Source organism: Mesoplodon densirostris, chromosome 4 (genome assembly GCF_025265405.1).
Source record: "Mesoplodon densirostris isolate mMesDen1 chromosome 4, mMesDen1 primary haplotype, whole genome shotgun sequence".
NCBI lineage: Eukaryota > Metazoa > Chordata > Mammalia > Artiodactyla > Ziphiidae > Mesoplodon > Mesoplodon densirostris.
In genome coordinates this window covers 161103667-161119717 of record NC_082664.1, presented here as the reverse complement: position 1 = coordinate 161119717, position 16051 = coordinate 161103667, and the positions used below count along the sequence as shown (strand labels likewise).

Genomic DNA, 16051 nt, shown 5'->3' with positions numbered 1-16051 from the left:
TCAATTTTTTGATTTTATTCAGTTTCAGATCCAATCTTTCTTCCTGGGAATGTTATAATTTTGTCAACTTACTGCCTTTTTTTGTTTTCAATTAAGATTTTTTTAATTGTAGAAAAGAACAAGCACAAAAATAGCTAAAACTTATATATACAGTTTAAACAAATGGCTATAAAGTGGTGTCTGTATAACCACCTCCCAGGTCAGGAAATCAGACTTTGCCTGTACCTGGAAGCAGCCCGAGCTTGCTTATGCTGCGTCTTCCACATCCATGCTCCCCTCTCTCCCCACAGAGGAAGCCGCCATCCTTACTTTTTATGAGGGTCCCCCCTTGCTTTCCCACCTTTGTGTGCATCCTAAAACACGTGGTGTAGTTTTGCCCCTTTTGGACTTTATATACAAGGACTCAAACTACATACATTCTGATGTCTGTATTGGTTTACAGCGTTGTGTGTTAAGCTGTCCCTTGGTCTCATGGACCTAAAATTGAAAACTGGTCAGACAGGAGTCAGAACTGATCATCTTTCCATGCACTCTGTCTTGGATCCATTTTGAGATGTGGACCACGTCTCTCGTGTCATTCTCTGTCATCTCTCTGTGACACTGGGGATGTGTCTCAGGTCATCTTTGCATCCCCGTAGCCTGGGAAGATGCCTAATGGTTTTTTTGGGAAGCGAGTGGATGTGGTTAAGTGTAGAACATTCTGGGCCTCTTCTTTGTTTCTGTGAGTGTTGTAAATTAGCCACGTCAAAAAGTAATAGAATGAAGGAGGGAAGAGGAATTGGTCATTTAGAAACCTTCTTCTAGAGAATTCACTTTCTAAAAGCTAGCCAAAAAAGCTTAGTCAACATTCTAAACGGTATAAGAAAAGAAATAATTAGAATATAACCTGATGATATTTTTGGATGATTTGAACTCCCTCTGATGACTACTTTTATTAGAGGTTTAAATGAGGTCCTAGAAGCAGCACAGACATTTGCTTCAAACCATTGCACTGGGCAATAGTTAACTCATGAAGAACAGTAACAATGACAGTCTTCAGTGTTGCGTTGTTTTGCTGAAGGTGATCCCATCCTAAGCGTTTCACTAATCAAATACAAGAGCAAGCCAAAAAAAACCACAAAGAAAAAAAAACTCCCACAAAACTTCAGAAGGTTAACAAAATCCTGACTAGGTTCCAAGGATACAGTAGGAGATGATTGCTTAGGGCAGGGCACCTAAAATATGCTTCTGTTCTTTTTTATTTATTTTTTGGCCATGCCGCGCGGCATGCAGGATGTAGGATTTTAGCTCCCTGACCAGAGATCGAACCTGTGGCCCCTGCAGTGGAAGCACGGAGTCTTAAACATTGGACCACCAGGGAAGTCCCAATATACTTCTGTTCTGAAAGCCCAGCACATGTACATCTTGTGGCATCCGTTTACGTATAAATGCATTTTTTCATATATTGTCAACTCTGCTACTTCCCAGGATAGTTAATGTAACTGTTCGCTAAGCTTTTCAATATTTTGTTGTAAATGTAAACCCTTCAACTATATAAAGCTATATCCACATTAAAAACCACTGCAGTCTAAGGTGGATAGAAAGATGATGTGGAGAAAAATGGAGAAAAACCTAGCAAGGAAGGGGCTTAGGATTCAATGAAATGCACATTAATACCAGAGTATGGTGGGAACAAGTACAAAACGGTGGAGACCAGACTGCAGGAAAACTCAACTTGGAGCTAATGCACTTTTGCCATTTTCATGAAGTGTGTCCAGCCAACGTTGAATGAACGAATGCAAAGTGTTTAAAACTGTCCTATAAACTAAACTAAGAGCTGAGTTGTCCGGGATGAAAAAGGTAACCAGCAGTAGTTTTAATACCTCGCACATAAACTAAATGTTATGTTTCCCTGATAGGAAGAAGAAAATGTTCAGCTGTCCACCTAAATATCTCATTTCCAGTGTCACCACTGGCTGGCACGCGGGGATTAATAGTTACTTTAGACTTTTCAGGCCACGACGAATGTGAGATGCTCAAAGAAACGGTTTCCTAAGAGAATGACTGATACTATTGTGGAGAGAACGTTATTCAGAACATTATCTGTTTCATTCTTCAGTTGGGGGGCGACTATCTACTTCTAGACTTGAACTTCTAAAGAAAACTGCTATGATCTGAAGAGATTGGCCATAAAACTATTTGTATTGAAAACTTAGCCCGTGTGCCTTTAGTGAACTTAATTCATTAGCATTCTCACTGGCCAGGTTTCCATATCTGTGTTCATTTTATACTTTAGTTTGGTTACCAGGTCTTTGTTGAATCGTCCTATTCAAAGGAGAACAAAGGAGGTTTAGGTGATACAGTAGGGTAAGGCACTATATTTTATCTTTGCAAAAAGCCCGACAGAGCCAGAATGCTCTGATGCCCTCTGATTTTCTGCAGGACATTTGGAGCCACAAATCAGCTGGAGGATAGAGCCCCTCACTGTGCTTCAGTGCAGACACCTTTAGAAGACAAACAGTGCGCCCGTCACAGAAATCGCGCTTGGCCAGGTCCTCAGGGCTCCGCGGGCAGATCAGCTCACCCGAGGAATGGGGTTCCTGGGAGGGAGGGCTCTCTCTCCCTCTTAAATACCAACCCCTCCAATTAAATCACTAGCCCGGCCAATTTTTTTCCAGACTACTTCTCTTCACGAAGCATCATCAGTGCTGCGGTCAGATGGTAGTGCTGGCATAAAGGACAATGGTCCACCAGCTTCCCGACCCCTGGGAGACTTCTCAGGCTCCCTAGGGAAATACTCTCCTGGTGCCTCTGCATCGCATTTTCTCAGTTCCGGTACTTCCTCAAATGTCTGCTGCTCTCTGAGTTCCTTCTCCCTCAAAAGTCAAAACCCACTTTCTTCTTCTTGCGTGGGTCCCCTCAAGGTTTTCTCCCAATTAAACTGTCATCTTTCCCAATGTAACCCTCTCCCCTCTGGTCCAATACAGGTTTTTCCTTTCCCTGTTTAGTTCAACTTCATTAGGCCAAGTGAATTAATCTCCAGTCTCTTTGGGACGTCTGTGGCATTTGTGATTACTCTCTTTTTCTTCAGTGTGACTTTATGGAGGATGATTCTGCCCAACTTTCTAACTTTGCTTTGGAACACCAGGGTTTCATTTTCTAATCCACATTTCCTTTTGCGGTTTCTCGGACTTCCTTTGGTTGGTGTATGGACAGGCATCCAGTAGAGACTGAGACCACCAGCCCATTTCATACAGGCCACTGAACAGTCAGAAGACGGTAACAACTTTGGGTCTCTGGTGACCTGAACTGGATTCAACTCACTGACCTAGAGGTGAAAGGCTCTGTATTCCATTACTAATCCCTTGAGCTCTCCAGCCCCCTGAAAATGATTCTTTGGTTTTATTATTGCAAAGGCCATTTATAAAATCATGAACTGGATTTAGGAAAGCAACCATGAAATAGCAAGGGACAACAAACTGATTGAAATTCCTTCAATGTCATTTGGGCTGAAGTCTCTCAGACAGCAGGATTGGGGGAAGGTTATATATCGGCACCTCCATTCTTATTTCAGTGGCATGACCAGGTCACTTAGACATGGCAACGTCAGATACACTGACCATGCCTCGAGGAACTAAATCCTAAATAAAAAAAATGGAAAAGCAAACTATGAAATAGCCAATAATCTTTATTTTGCACTTCCCCACCCCCATCCCTCTCCAAAAAGCACTAATGGGTAGATCTGTGCATGTGAAAATATTGTATAAAGTATTTAGGGTGATCTCAAATTAATAGAACAAAAAACACGTGTCTCAACACAGATGCTCTGTTTCTTTGTAGGGATAGAAAAACTTTGACTTCTAGAACAAGGAGGGCAATGAAATACTGCAGTCTTGAAAGGGTGACTCCATTTCCACTGATTTGCAATTTAACATTCATGGCAGAAAGCCTCATTTCTCTAACCACATATATGTTTTAAAATATGATTCATACACTAATATCAATTTACTTGGCATTTAAAAACATCACAATTTCTATTAATATATTTGTATTAGGTTCAAAGCCCATATTCTAGTATTCAAGATATCCATTACACTGGCCCAAGTTGGGATTACTTCAAAATCAAGTAAAAGTCCATATTTATTCCAAAGTTGCTAAAATATGCTAATAAAATTAAATTTGATGTTTTACATTAAAAATAAAATATTTGGTTTATCTCTCAGACATCTATAACATATAATAAATAGTGGGCAGTATAGTAATATAATAAAGTTTTGTGATACCCTGAAATTTGATGAGTTTTCTTTAAAAAAAATTTTCATAATATACTTCATTTCAGCCTTAAACCACAATATCAATGAACAGATTTGCAGAAATAAAACAATATAAACACAAAATGCTACAGTATATATATATATATATATATATATTTCTTTTTTTTTTTTAACTTTCGGGGAATCTACATGTCCTTTGAAACAAAAGGAAGTCAAAGAAATTTACAGAAACAAGAGATAACAAAACAATTTCAAATCATAAACCATAGGTTTAAATTGCCTTGTTTTCCTTCCAACTGCTCGGGTCCTTTCCCCCAGTGTTTTGGGTACTGCATGGGTTCAGCTCAAGGTAGGTAACTTTGAACTACACATGGCTCTTTTTTTCTAGCCTTCTTTGCTTATGTACAGCAGTAATTACAGACATGGCTGAAATCACAGCAGATTTCAGAGAAAGCCAGAATTTAACACGATAAAAAATTTTTTTAAAATAACTGCTTCATAAATATTTATTATTTACATTAGGGGAGATCTCCTGGTCTGAAGAGTTTTTATACAAGTTGATGAAATGGATAAGCTGTGAGAAGAACACCAGCAGTTTAGAGAAATGGGCAAAGTTGGGAGGCAACAGAGACAGAAAATAGGTGAGAGTCAACAAAAATAATTTGCACAAAAGCCAACAGGACATGATAGAAACCTTTTTCTTAAAAAATATAAGGTATTTCACAAAAAGCCTGAACATTTTACATGTTAGTACTAAAAACAGGGAGGGAGGGGAAGCTTCATATATTTTTCACCACAAAAATATTTACCGACACTCCACCTGGAGTTTTCTTTTATGTGATTATGATTATCTCACTAGAGAGGGAAGGAGGCTGGAGGCGCAGACAGACTACCAACATCACCCTCAGTCACGGTCAAGGCAGGCCACACGCCATCGTCTCATCTAACACCTTAAGGAAAAGGCCCTGGAGAGAATCAAGAAAATCGAAAGGGAAGATTATGGTCTTTTTATTAGTAATACTTGTCACTGGTAATAGAAAATGGAGGCGAGGTGGCCCCGGTGCCCCGCCTCCACGTGAGCTTTCCTTCGGTCACGACCACGTGGCCCCGGGCCGGGGTGTTCCAGAAGGAAAATCCCTGCGGGTGGTGTGTTTCTGTCCTCAGTCTTGCGAGGTTCATAACCGGCAGGAACGTGGTGGGAGGTGACACGGAGGTGGTGTTACGGCACCTCCCCCGAGGCGTCGGGACAGGGGCCCCCCCGGGGCGTCAGTGCGCCCGGTGCTTCCTCTTTTTGTGCTTTTTATCCTTCTTTTTGTTGGCACACTTGGGACAGAACCACTGCATCTCTTCCGGGGGCGCGGCCATTATCCCGACGCAGGGCCTGCATGGTTACCAAGGAAGAAAAGGCTTCAGACAAACAAGCTTTACTTATCCACACATTCTTTTCCTGTGTTTTTAAAGAATTTCAAGTCATTAAATAATGTCCTAAGTCTGTGGTGTATTTACCAGAAATCCAAGTCACATAGCTCTGACGGATGCTGCGCTACTGCTGGGCGTGTGGGTGATCACCTTACACAAAGCCCCTCTCCAGGCCCCGCTGGAGAAATTAATTAGCTCATTCATCCTTTCAGCCAGAAATAGTCTCATGCTTCTGAGCCACGGCTTTGTTTTTATCTCAGAGATATCATATAGCACGTGACTAAGTGGACTCCTATCTTTTTATATCTGATATTTTCAAGATAAAACGGAAAGGCTGTTTGCATGCATTTTGATGGCGTTTCTTCGGTTTTGGGGGGGCACTGAAGAGGTGCAGAAACCACACAAGCTGTCCCTTCACTTCTGCACTGACACGTTTACGGGGGTTCCCTTAGCGTTGCCGTCAAGCACTGCAGCTGCTACAGAAAACGACTGGCAAGAAAGGAAAGAGAACCCCCTCCAGCTCCTTTTCCTTTGTTAAAGCAGGAGGACACATAAGCTAAGCAACACATTTGGAATTTAGGCTGAACAATGATAGGCCAAAGACTCGTGATTTTTGGAATTCACATGAACGCCTTTCTCTTGGCAGTGATTCTGCTCCGTACACTGCTCTCCGGAGAGGAACTGCCCTGGGAGAAAAGCTAGGATGGGCCAGAGACACCCCCATACCCCGTGTGCAGAGCCCCTCCCCCCAGGGCCATGATGGGGACTCACCAGTGGTACCAGTCGTCACAATCATCACAGCCAATCATGGGGCTCCCGTCATCGGGCTTGTTGCAGCCGGGACAGATCCAGATCTGGTTCCCCCACTCGTCTCGGATCTGCGGTTGCAGGGGAGGGAGCAAAACAGAGATGCTTTGAGGAGGAAGTACCCAAAAAAGGGCACAATAAGGATCATTACTTCACACTGCGAAGCTAATACACCGACAGATTAAACTAAAAACAAAAACAAAAAACCCAGTAGTTAACAATTTAGTAAAGCTGTGATCATGGTCATCACTATCCTGGGATCACCTGAAAAAGCAAATGGCTACTAAGTGTTCAATGATAAGACATGCTTTTTCTTTTTTTTTGGCCCTCGGCTTGCAGGATCCCAGTTCCCGACCAGGGATTGAACCCAGGGCCCTGCAGTGAAGGCCCAGAATCCTAACCACCAGGCCACCAGGGAACTCCCAAGGCATTTCTAATGAATATTTTAAACTCTCTTTTGTAAGTCATAAAAACAAAGCATTTTATAATAATTTCTGTGAGCAATATGACCTACGGCCACTTTTATCTAAAGAAATACTGTAAACACACACATCCTGAATGACTAGGGTTTTCATGGAAGTAATGACGAATATTTTTGAAAGCTATTGAGCTCAACTCAATGTTGTTTCCTCCATCGCATTCACAGGCCTGGAATTAATAAATACGGCCAATGTGCATGTATCGCCTTATTACTTATTAGCCAAACCCTTCTCCTGAACTAGCTGATAAGATCAAGGATATAAAGGAGCTGTTACTAAGTAACTTTCCATTCCCTTTATGACATTTTCAGTAAAGTACAATCAACTAAAGGGCAAATGAAATAAGGGACGCGCGGAGGCCAAAGAGCCACACATTTTCATGTTATTTTGCAACAAATAACACTGTGCTCTGAACTTTGCTTTACTTAACTTAGCAGTTCCAAATAAGAAGCATCCCTAACTGAACAACTTCCTCAAATTCCACATGAACAAGACCGATTTGGAAGAAACAATTCTATGATGGGCATTTAAAACCAGGAATGATAATTTTCTAAAGTTTTTCCAATCACACAGCACATAATTTCATTCAGTTTATTTTGCAAGCTATAGTCTCTTCTGGTACTTTAAAATACAACACTGACTAGATGTGCAGGAGAGATGGCTTTCTGTGTGTGTGATGGGTGTACGGGGGGCAGAGATATTTCATTCCACTGATGCGCTATTTTAAGGCTGACCAGTCTCAAAACGGTCTCTACAGAGGCAGAGGATGCTGATGTGAAGGCTTCCTAAACAAATCTGTGGGTAGCTACATCCCTGACTCAGTCCTCTCTAGTTTCAAGGGGAGAGACCACCAGTTAGCACGTGCCAGCTGTCTGGGGCGAAGGCTGGCCCAGCGCCCTGGGCCCTGAAGCTGACATGCATGGCCAGTCCTGCTGCTGGCTGACCTTTCTTGAAATTAGGAGGCCGTGACCCTGTGACATGAGAAATCTGCCACAGCACCCATAATAACTAACGCCCAGCCCTTCACGGTTTACTAAGTTCTTTCAAATGTCTTACTTGGTTTCATCATCCTAAAACAACGCTTGGCTAGGTTAGAAATGGGGAGACTGGAGCTAAGGGAATGTCAGTGACAGCTCCAATGTCACAGATTGGGCAGTGACAAAATCAGCCTTTTTGCTGTATAGCCTGTGTCTTTCCTTCAATTCACACATTTTGTCTTCTGTCTACAAAGTGTCTCTGAGGAGACAGAAGGCATTTCATCCATGTTGTCTATGCAAATCTGATCCATCTCCAGGGAGTTAACTCAAAAATCCACTGGAGAATCAGAAATCAGCGACCACCTTGTCTATCAACACCCTAATCCCACCTGAAGAAATGGAGGCCGAGGAGATTAAGTGTAAAATCCTCCCCGATTAACCCATCTTGGGGTGATGTGGCCTCAATTAAACACCTGTAGCAACTGGTCCTTGAATGGACTGACTTGATGATCACAGATTTTTGTATCATGTCTTCTATTTTTACCTTGAATGGCCAATTATTTTCTTCCTGTTAATACTTCATGTCTTTATATCCTCTCTGAAGATTTTTGAGATTTTTTTCTTATCCTTCGTATCATTATAGTGCCTCAAATACTTAATGATTCATTGAAATTTCCTTCCCAAATGCCTTTAGAGATGTAATACTTGCACGATTTATAACAACAACAGCAGGAATCTGACCCTGCCACCCTCCAGTCCCATCTATTCAGAAAGACCCAAACCACTGCTAGGCTGACACATCTCAGCCCACATACGTGGTATCTCGGCTGCGTCAGCTCAGCTAGGACCTCCATGTGCCTGATACCTTTCTGTTGCCTGTTTATGTGTCACTCTACAGAGCTCAAAGAACATGTTTATGTAAGTGCTTTATTACCTGATTGAATTCAGGGCTTGAGTAAGATCTGATACTAGTAAGTATGGGGAGAACACGTAAAAACATGACAACCGTGCGAACTCATTCATCAAGGTGAGTTTTTCCACCTGAAGACAGGCTTGGACTCAGGAAGCTCTGTGGCTAACAGTTCATTTCCATTCACTCTGCAGGCCCTGGGATGCTCTGGACCTTAGCCAGTGAGTTACTATAATTAGTGCTGCTGCTCAGAAAGAGCAGCTGGCCCATCAGACGTGTGTATATCACACAAATTATACTCTTAAGTGAATCACTGCTTGATCGAGAAAGTCAATGAGGGTTTTAATTATCACTATTCACCTCTATATTTATACACTGATTGTGCTGTGTATAGATATATAGTCATCTTCCAAAACAATGCCGACTAAAGAAAAACAATGCTCTGACATTATTTATGGAGACTAAATATGCAAACATCCTAACAATACTTTTCAGCCGAAAGCTTAAAAGTGCAATGAAAATGGCTTTCTAGTCATAAAGAATTGCCTCTGAAATTCAATAATGATTCATCTGACACTGCATTTTTAATTGGAAACATTTTCATGAGGGAAGAGTGAGCTCTTAAGTGGCTGTTTCTCAAATGCTCCAAAAATAGAAAGTAGCGCACCACGTAAGTGCTGACCGTCTCCGTGACCACACTCCGGACGGGGGCTTTCGAACTGGCAGATCCCGAGGCGGCGGGGGCCGGAGCGGGCATCCCGGCGAGGGGCGTGCTGGCCGGGGCCAGGAGGGGCAAAGGCACGGGGGCGGGGGTGACGTGCACGGGGACAGGGGCTGGGGCCGGCGTGGGCGGCGGCGTCTTGGGTCTGTTCAGAGAAGGCGCTGGCTTAGCCTCGGGGGCTGGGACCACTTTGCTGATGACACTGTCAACAAAAGAGAGAAAAGGAAACGTCAAAACACATAGTTGAGTCAAGCCAGGTAGCTAAAACATGATCACACAATCGCTTGGTTCTTCTAGCAGCAAAAGACTTTTTGGAGAGTCCAGAGAGCAACGGAGCTCAGGGTTAAAGGCCCTTCCCCAACCTGCTTCTCCACGTACTCGGTCACGGCTGGCCAAGATGCCAGGCAGCGGGGGTGAGGCTCCAGCTCCTTCCCTGGTGAGGTCGCCAAGCCGTGATTGGAGCTGTGTGCTGCTGGCCCTTCATTAACACCGTCTAACCCACAGAACCCACGCCGGGGAGGAGAACTAGGCTCAGAGCCAGGGTATCTGAGGTCAAACCCTACGTGTTCCACAGGCCGGCATGCGACCTGGGGTAAGTCATTTAAAAGTTAAAGTTAGGGCCTCCCTGGTGGCGCAAGTGGTTGAGAGTCCGCCTGCCGATGCAGGGGATACGGGTTCGTGCCCCGGTCTGGGAGGATCCCATATGCCGCGGAGCGGCTGGGCCCGTGAGCCATGGCCGCTGAGCCTGTGCGTCCGGAGCCTGCGCGTCCGGAGCCTGTGCTCCGCAACGGGGGAGGCCACAACAGTGAGAGGCCCGCATACCGCAAAAAAAAAAAAAAGTTAAAGTTAAAGGAGGCAAGGATATACAATGGAGAAAGGACAGCCTCTTCAATAAGTGGTGCCGGGGAAACTGGACAGCTACGTGTAAAAGAATGAAATGAGAACACTCCCTAACACCACACAGAAAAATAAACTCAAAATGGATTAGAGACCTAAGTGTAAGGCCAGACACTATCAAACTTAGAGGAAAACATAGGCAGAACACTCTATGACATAAATCACAGCAAGATCCTTTTTGACCCACTTCCTAGAGAAATGGAAATAAAAACAAAAATAAACAAATGGGACGTAATGAAACTTAAAAGCTTTTGCACAGCAAAGGAACCCATAAACAAGGTGAAAAGACAACCCTCAGAATGGGAGAAAATATTTGCAAATGAAGCAACTGACAAAGAATTAATCTCCAAAATGTATAAGCAGCTCATGAAGCTCAATATCAAAAAAACAAACAACCCAATCCAAAAATGGGCAGAAGACCTAAATAGACATTTCTCCAAAGAAGATATACAGATGGCCAACAAACACATGAAAGGGTGGTCAACATCACTAATCATTAGAGAAATGCAAATCAAAAGTACAATGAGATATCACCTCACACTAGTCAGAGTGGCCATCATCAAAAAATCTACAAACAATAAATGCTGGAGAGGGTGTGGAGAAAAGGGAACCCTCTTGCACTGTTGGTGGGAATGTAAATTGATACAGCCACTATGGAGAACAGTATGGAGGTTCCTTAAAAAACTCAAAATAGAACTACCATATGACCCAGCCATCTCACTACTGGGCATATATACCCCGAGAAAACCATAATTCAAAAAGCGTCATGTACCACAATGTTCACTGCAGCTCTATTTACAATAGCCAGGACATGGAAGCAACCTAAGTGCCCATCGACAGATGAATGGATAAAGAAGATGTGGCACATATATACAACGGAATATTACTGGATGGACCTAGAGTCTGTCATACAAAGTCAGAAAGAGAAAAACAAATACCGTATGCTGACACATATATATGGAATCTAAAAAAAAAAAAAGGTCATGAAGAAACTCGGGGCAAGACGGGAATAAAGACACAGACCTACTAGAGAACAGACTTGAGGATATGGGGAGGCAGAAGGGTAAGCTGCGACGAAGTGAGAGAATGGCATGGACATATATACACTACCAAACGTAAAATAGATAGCTAGTGGGAAGCAGCCGCATAGCACAGGGAGATCAGCTAGGTGCTTTGTGACCGCCTAGAGGGGTGGGATAGGGAGGGTGGGAGGCAGGGAGATGCAAGAGGGAGGAGATATGGGGACATGTGTATATGTATAACTGATTCACTTTGTTATAAAGCAGAAACTAACACACCATTGTAAAGCAATTATACTCCAATAAAGATGTTAAAAAAAATAAAAAATAAAAAATAAAAAAATAAAAGTACGAGTTACTGTGCGCCTCTAAGCAGCTGGTGTTACACTAGGTGCTTTCCATACATCACCTCCTCTAGTCCTCACAACAACTTCAAAGAAGTTATAGTGACCCCGTTTTATAGATGAGGAAACAGGATTAGAGAGAGAAAGGAATTTGGGTAAATGGGTGGCAGGCTTAGAACCGAGGTCTATTTAATTTTAAAACTCTTCTTTTCTTTTTACAAAGTACCTTTATTTGAGGGGAAAAAAGGATATCATCTCAAGTTTAGAGAAAACATATTGGCTTCTGGTCTCCCTCCCTCCCTCCTCCAGAAGGAACCACTGTCCTCCAGCCGGGAGCTGTGTTTCTCAATTTTTGTTCTTTGAACTTTTTCTGCCTTTGCAGATACCCATAAACAATGCATATCGTACTGCTGTTTTATGTGTTTCAAGTATATAAACAATTCACACTATATTTATCGTTTGCAACTAGCTTTCCTCACCTAGTTTTTTTTTTGTAACTGAGATATAATCAACATTGTGTAAGTTTGCATAATGTGTCGGCTTGACACATTTGTAAACTGCAAAATGATTACTGCAGTGGCCTTAGCTAATACCTTTATCACACCACATAATTATCATTTCTTTTTTTGAAAGGAATTGTTTGGATCTAGTCTCTTGCAACCTTGACATTTGTTAATACAGTATTGTTGACTATAATCTCCATGCTGTGTATCAGATCTCTAGAACTTATCTGTTTACTAGTTGCCCGCTTAGTTTTATGCTCTTGATTTATCGATATATATTACTTATTTTAATTGCTATATAGTATTCCATAGTATGAATAAGTCAAAGGGTTTTTGCCCATTGCCCTACTGACTGTATGTATTACCTTGTAAATGTTACATGTTAACTTGTAAATATGGTGATGAATCTCCCTGGGCTATATTCCTAGACATAAAGTTTCACCTTTATTAGGAATCCGGAGCTGCTCTCTAAAATAGGCTGCACTGACCTACCTCTTCTTACGATCCCGCACTGAGCTTCCTAGACCTTGCTTTTCTGATCAACAAAGTATAAATAAAGATAGCTGCCCGTGAGGGCTATGGTGAGAACCTGAATAGGGAGGAACGCGTCAAGAACTACGTACAAATGTGAAGTGTCATGGCCATTGCTCATGTCATCCTCAGCATTGTCATGACCAATCCACACAGGGCCTCTTTCTCAAAGTCCTTGTTTAGAAAAACACCTCCCCTACAAAGCACTGATTCTTTGCTATTCTGGTCAGAAGACTACACGACAGTATTTCAAAAATTCCATCATTATACAAGCAAATAAACAGTGCTGTTACTTGCTCTCCACTTGTTTCACGTGAGTGTGATCACCTTCCTAACTCGAATGTAGCCAAAGACCAAGAGAATTTAACATGGGCTGTTTGTCCAGGAGACACTCAATAGATGATTAATGTAATCCATAGTGAATATTTATCCAGTACTAACCAAGTTCCCAGCTGTTGTGAGTGCTGGAGAGCCAAGTGCATGCCGGCACCTGCTGAATGTTTACTTGCCCATCTCACTTGACCCTCATAACAACCAAATGAAGTAACAAGTGCTGATATTATCCTCCTTTTGTAGAGAAAGAAACCAAGGCACAGAGATTAAGTACCTTGCCAAGTTCACAGACTACTATGTGGCAGAGCCAGGATTTAAACCCCGGCAGCCTGATTTCAGAACCTGTGACCTTAACAACTACACTCTGCTGGCTCTCAGTGCTTACTGAGTGAGGTTTGCCTTACATGTAAGATGAGAGGTCCAAGTTATTACTATGGCATTTATATCCATAGGGCAAGCACTCCTTATTCTTATGGTTAGACTAAAATTTAAAAACACTGTTCTGGGAGGCAGTTTCCCATAATGGTTTAAAATATGGGTGCTGGCGTATGCTAATGCACATATATGGAATCTGAAAAAAATGGTACTGATGAACCTAGTGACAGGGAAGGAATAAAGATGCAGATGTACAGAATGGACTTGAGGACACAGGTAGGGAAGGGGAAGCTGGGACGAAGTGAGAGAGTAGCACTGACATATATACACTACCAAATGTAAAATAGATGGCTAGTGGGAAGCAGCTGCATAGCACAGAGAGATCAGCTCGGTGCTTTGCGACCACCTAGAGGGGTGGGATAGGGAGGACGGAAGGGAAGCTCAAGAGGGAGTGGATATGGGGATATATGTATACTTATAGCTGATTCACTTTGTTGTACAACAGAAACTAACATACCATTGTAAAGCAATTATACTCCAATAAAGATATTAACAATAAAATAAAGTAAAATAAGGGTGCTGGAACCAAAACTAAAGGAAAAGCAGGAACCCAGAGAGGTAAGTAGAACACAGATGTTTCACTCTGAGGGCATTTGCGTATAAGGTGAATCTGATCTTTGGTTTTGATACAGGGGACAGGTTTCAAAGCCCAGGGCCTGTCAAAGTGGAAAGTCTAATAGAATTCCCTCCCCACATTAAGGACTCCCAACAGGCTATACCAATTAGGTAAGAATGAATCAGATCTCATGAATTCTCAACTCTGGTGGTCCAGGACAACATATTTAAAGTAATTTGGACTTGTAATGCACCTAGGTACCCAGCACTAATCATCTTGAAAGGAAGTAACTTAAAATCTAGGCTTCATATTATTAATACAGACAATTATTTAAGAAAAAAAAGCAGCACGGAATCAAAGATAAACATATAAGGAAGCAAGGCTGCAACAGGGAGAACCAGAAGAAATAACAGACAGTATAAAGAGATCCATAAAGACCGCAGATACTACAATTATCAACTACAAAACAACTCTGCTTATAGTGTTTAAAAAAATAAAAGGCAAAACTGGAAATTATATGCAGGTAATAGGAGGTTACACAGAGTTATCTAGCAGATTTGAAAAGATCCAAACAGACCTTACAGAAATGGAAAGTACAGTAACTGAAATTTAAAACTCAGTGGATGGGAGAACTATAAACTGAATAGAACAGAAGAAATTACGTAGAATGTAGCCTGGAGAGGCAAAGAAAATACAATAAAAAGGTCTAATTAGTACTGTTTAATTTAAATTCTAGAAAGAGAATGAAACAGAGGTAAAATGTTAACAAAGAATATCTGACTTTTACAGAACTGATGCAAGATACTAATCCACAGACTTAAGAAGCCCAACAAATCCCAGGCAAGATAAATAAAAAGAAATCTATACATGCACACATCAGAGTGAAAAGATAAAATATCACAGGCAAAGAGAAAAGTCTGAAAAGAGTCCAAAAGAAAAAAGGACAATTACTTTCAAAGAAGAAACAGGTGACAGCTGACTTCTCAACAGCAATGCTAAAATCTAGAAGACAGTGGAATAATATCTTCAATATGCTAAAGGCAAATAAATTTTGCCTTCAAAAACATCTTTCAAGAATAGGATGAGGGGCTTCCCTGATGGCGCAGTGGTTGAGAGTCTGCCTGCTGATGCAGGGGATACAGGTTCGTGCCCCGGTCCGGGAAGATCCCACATGCCGCAGAGCAGCTGGGCCCGTGAGCCATGGCTGCTGAGCCTGCGCGTTCGGAGCCTGTGCTCCACAACAGGAGAGGCCACAACAGTGAGAGGCCCTCATACCACACACACACACACACACACACACACACACACACACACACACAAAGAATAGGATGAAATAAAGACGTTTTCTGGCAAGCAAAATCTGAGAATTTGCCACCAGTGGACCCTTACTAAAAGAAATTCTAAAGTAGCAATTCCCAAATTTTTTGGTCCTAGGATCCCTTTACAATCTTAATATTAGTGAGAAACATAAAGAACTTTTGTTTATGTGCATTATATCTGCCAATACTTACCATATTAAAAATTGAAACAGAGAAATTTAAAAATAATTAGAGAGTTCATTTAAAGATAACAATAACAAACCTGTTACACGTTAACAGGTAGCATTTTTTTAATGAAAAGCAAGTGGCAGTTTCCTACAAGTTAGCTGCAATGTGCAATCTAAAACCATATCAATAAGCTTTTCATATTCTGTTATATTAAAGTCCATTGATCTGTCTGGCACTTTGAATAGATATTTTACCAATGCATGATTTTATAACATCATGCACTGGTGATCTGGAATATTGGTTCACTGAATTATGCAGATCTTTCAAATATTTATACATTATATAATATTTAAAAAATCACATTTGTTGGTGTTACCATC

The 16051-nt window shown here is 41.8% G+C and overlaps 1 protein-coding gene across 2 annotated transcripts in view; it reads right to left on the bottom strand.

Moving 5' to 3' along the window:
* Positions 1 to 4383: 4383 nt before the first annotated feature.
* Positions 4384 to 16051, bottom strand: part of TAF3 (TATA-box binding protein associated factor 3) — a 152435-nt gene continuing 140767 nt past the window's right edge. For both annotated transcript variants that reach the window (XM_060097594.1, XM_060097592.1), the window contains exons 5-7: positions 9513 to 9768; positions 6444 to 6550; positions 4384 to 5634 (exon numbers count right to left, since the gene is read on the bottom strand). In XM_060097594.1, coding sequence (XP_059953577.1) covers positions 5520 to 5634; positions 6444 to 6550; positions 9513 to 9768 — 478 coding nt within the window. In that variant the 3' untranslated portion in view covers positions 4384 to 5519. The remainder of the gene's footprint in view (positions 5635 to 6443; positions 6551 to 9512; positions 9769 to 16051) is intronic.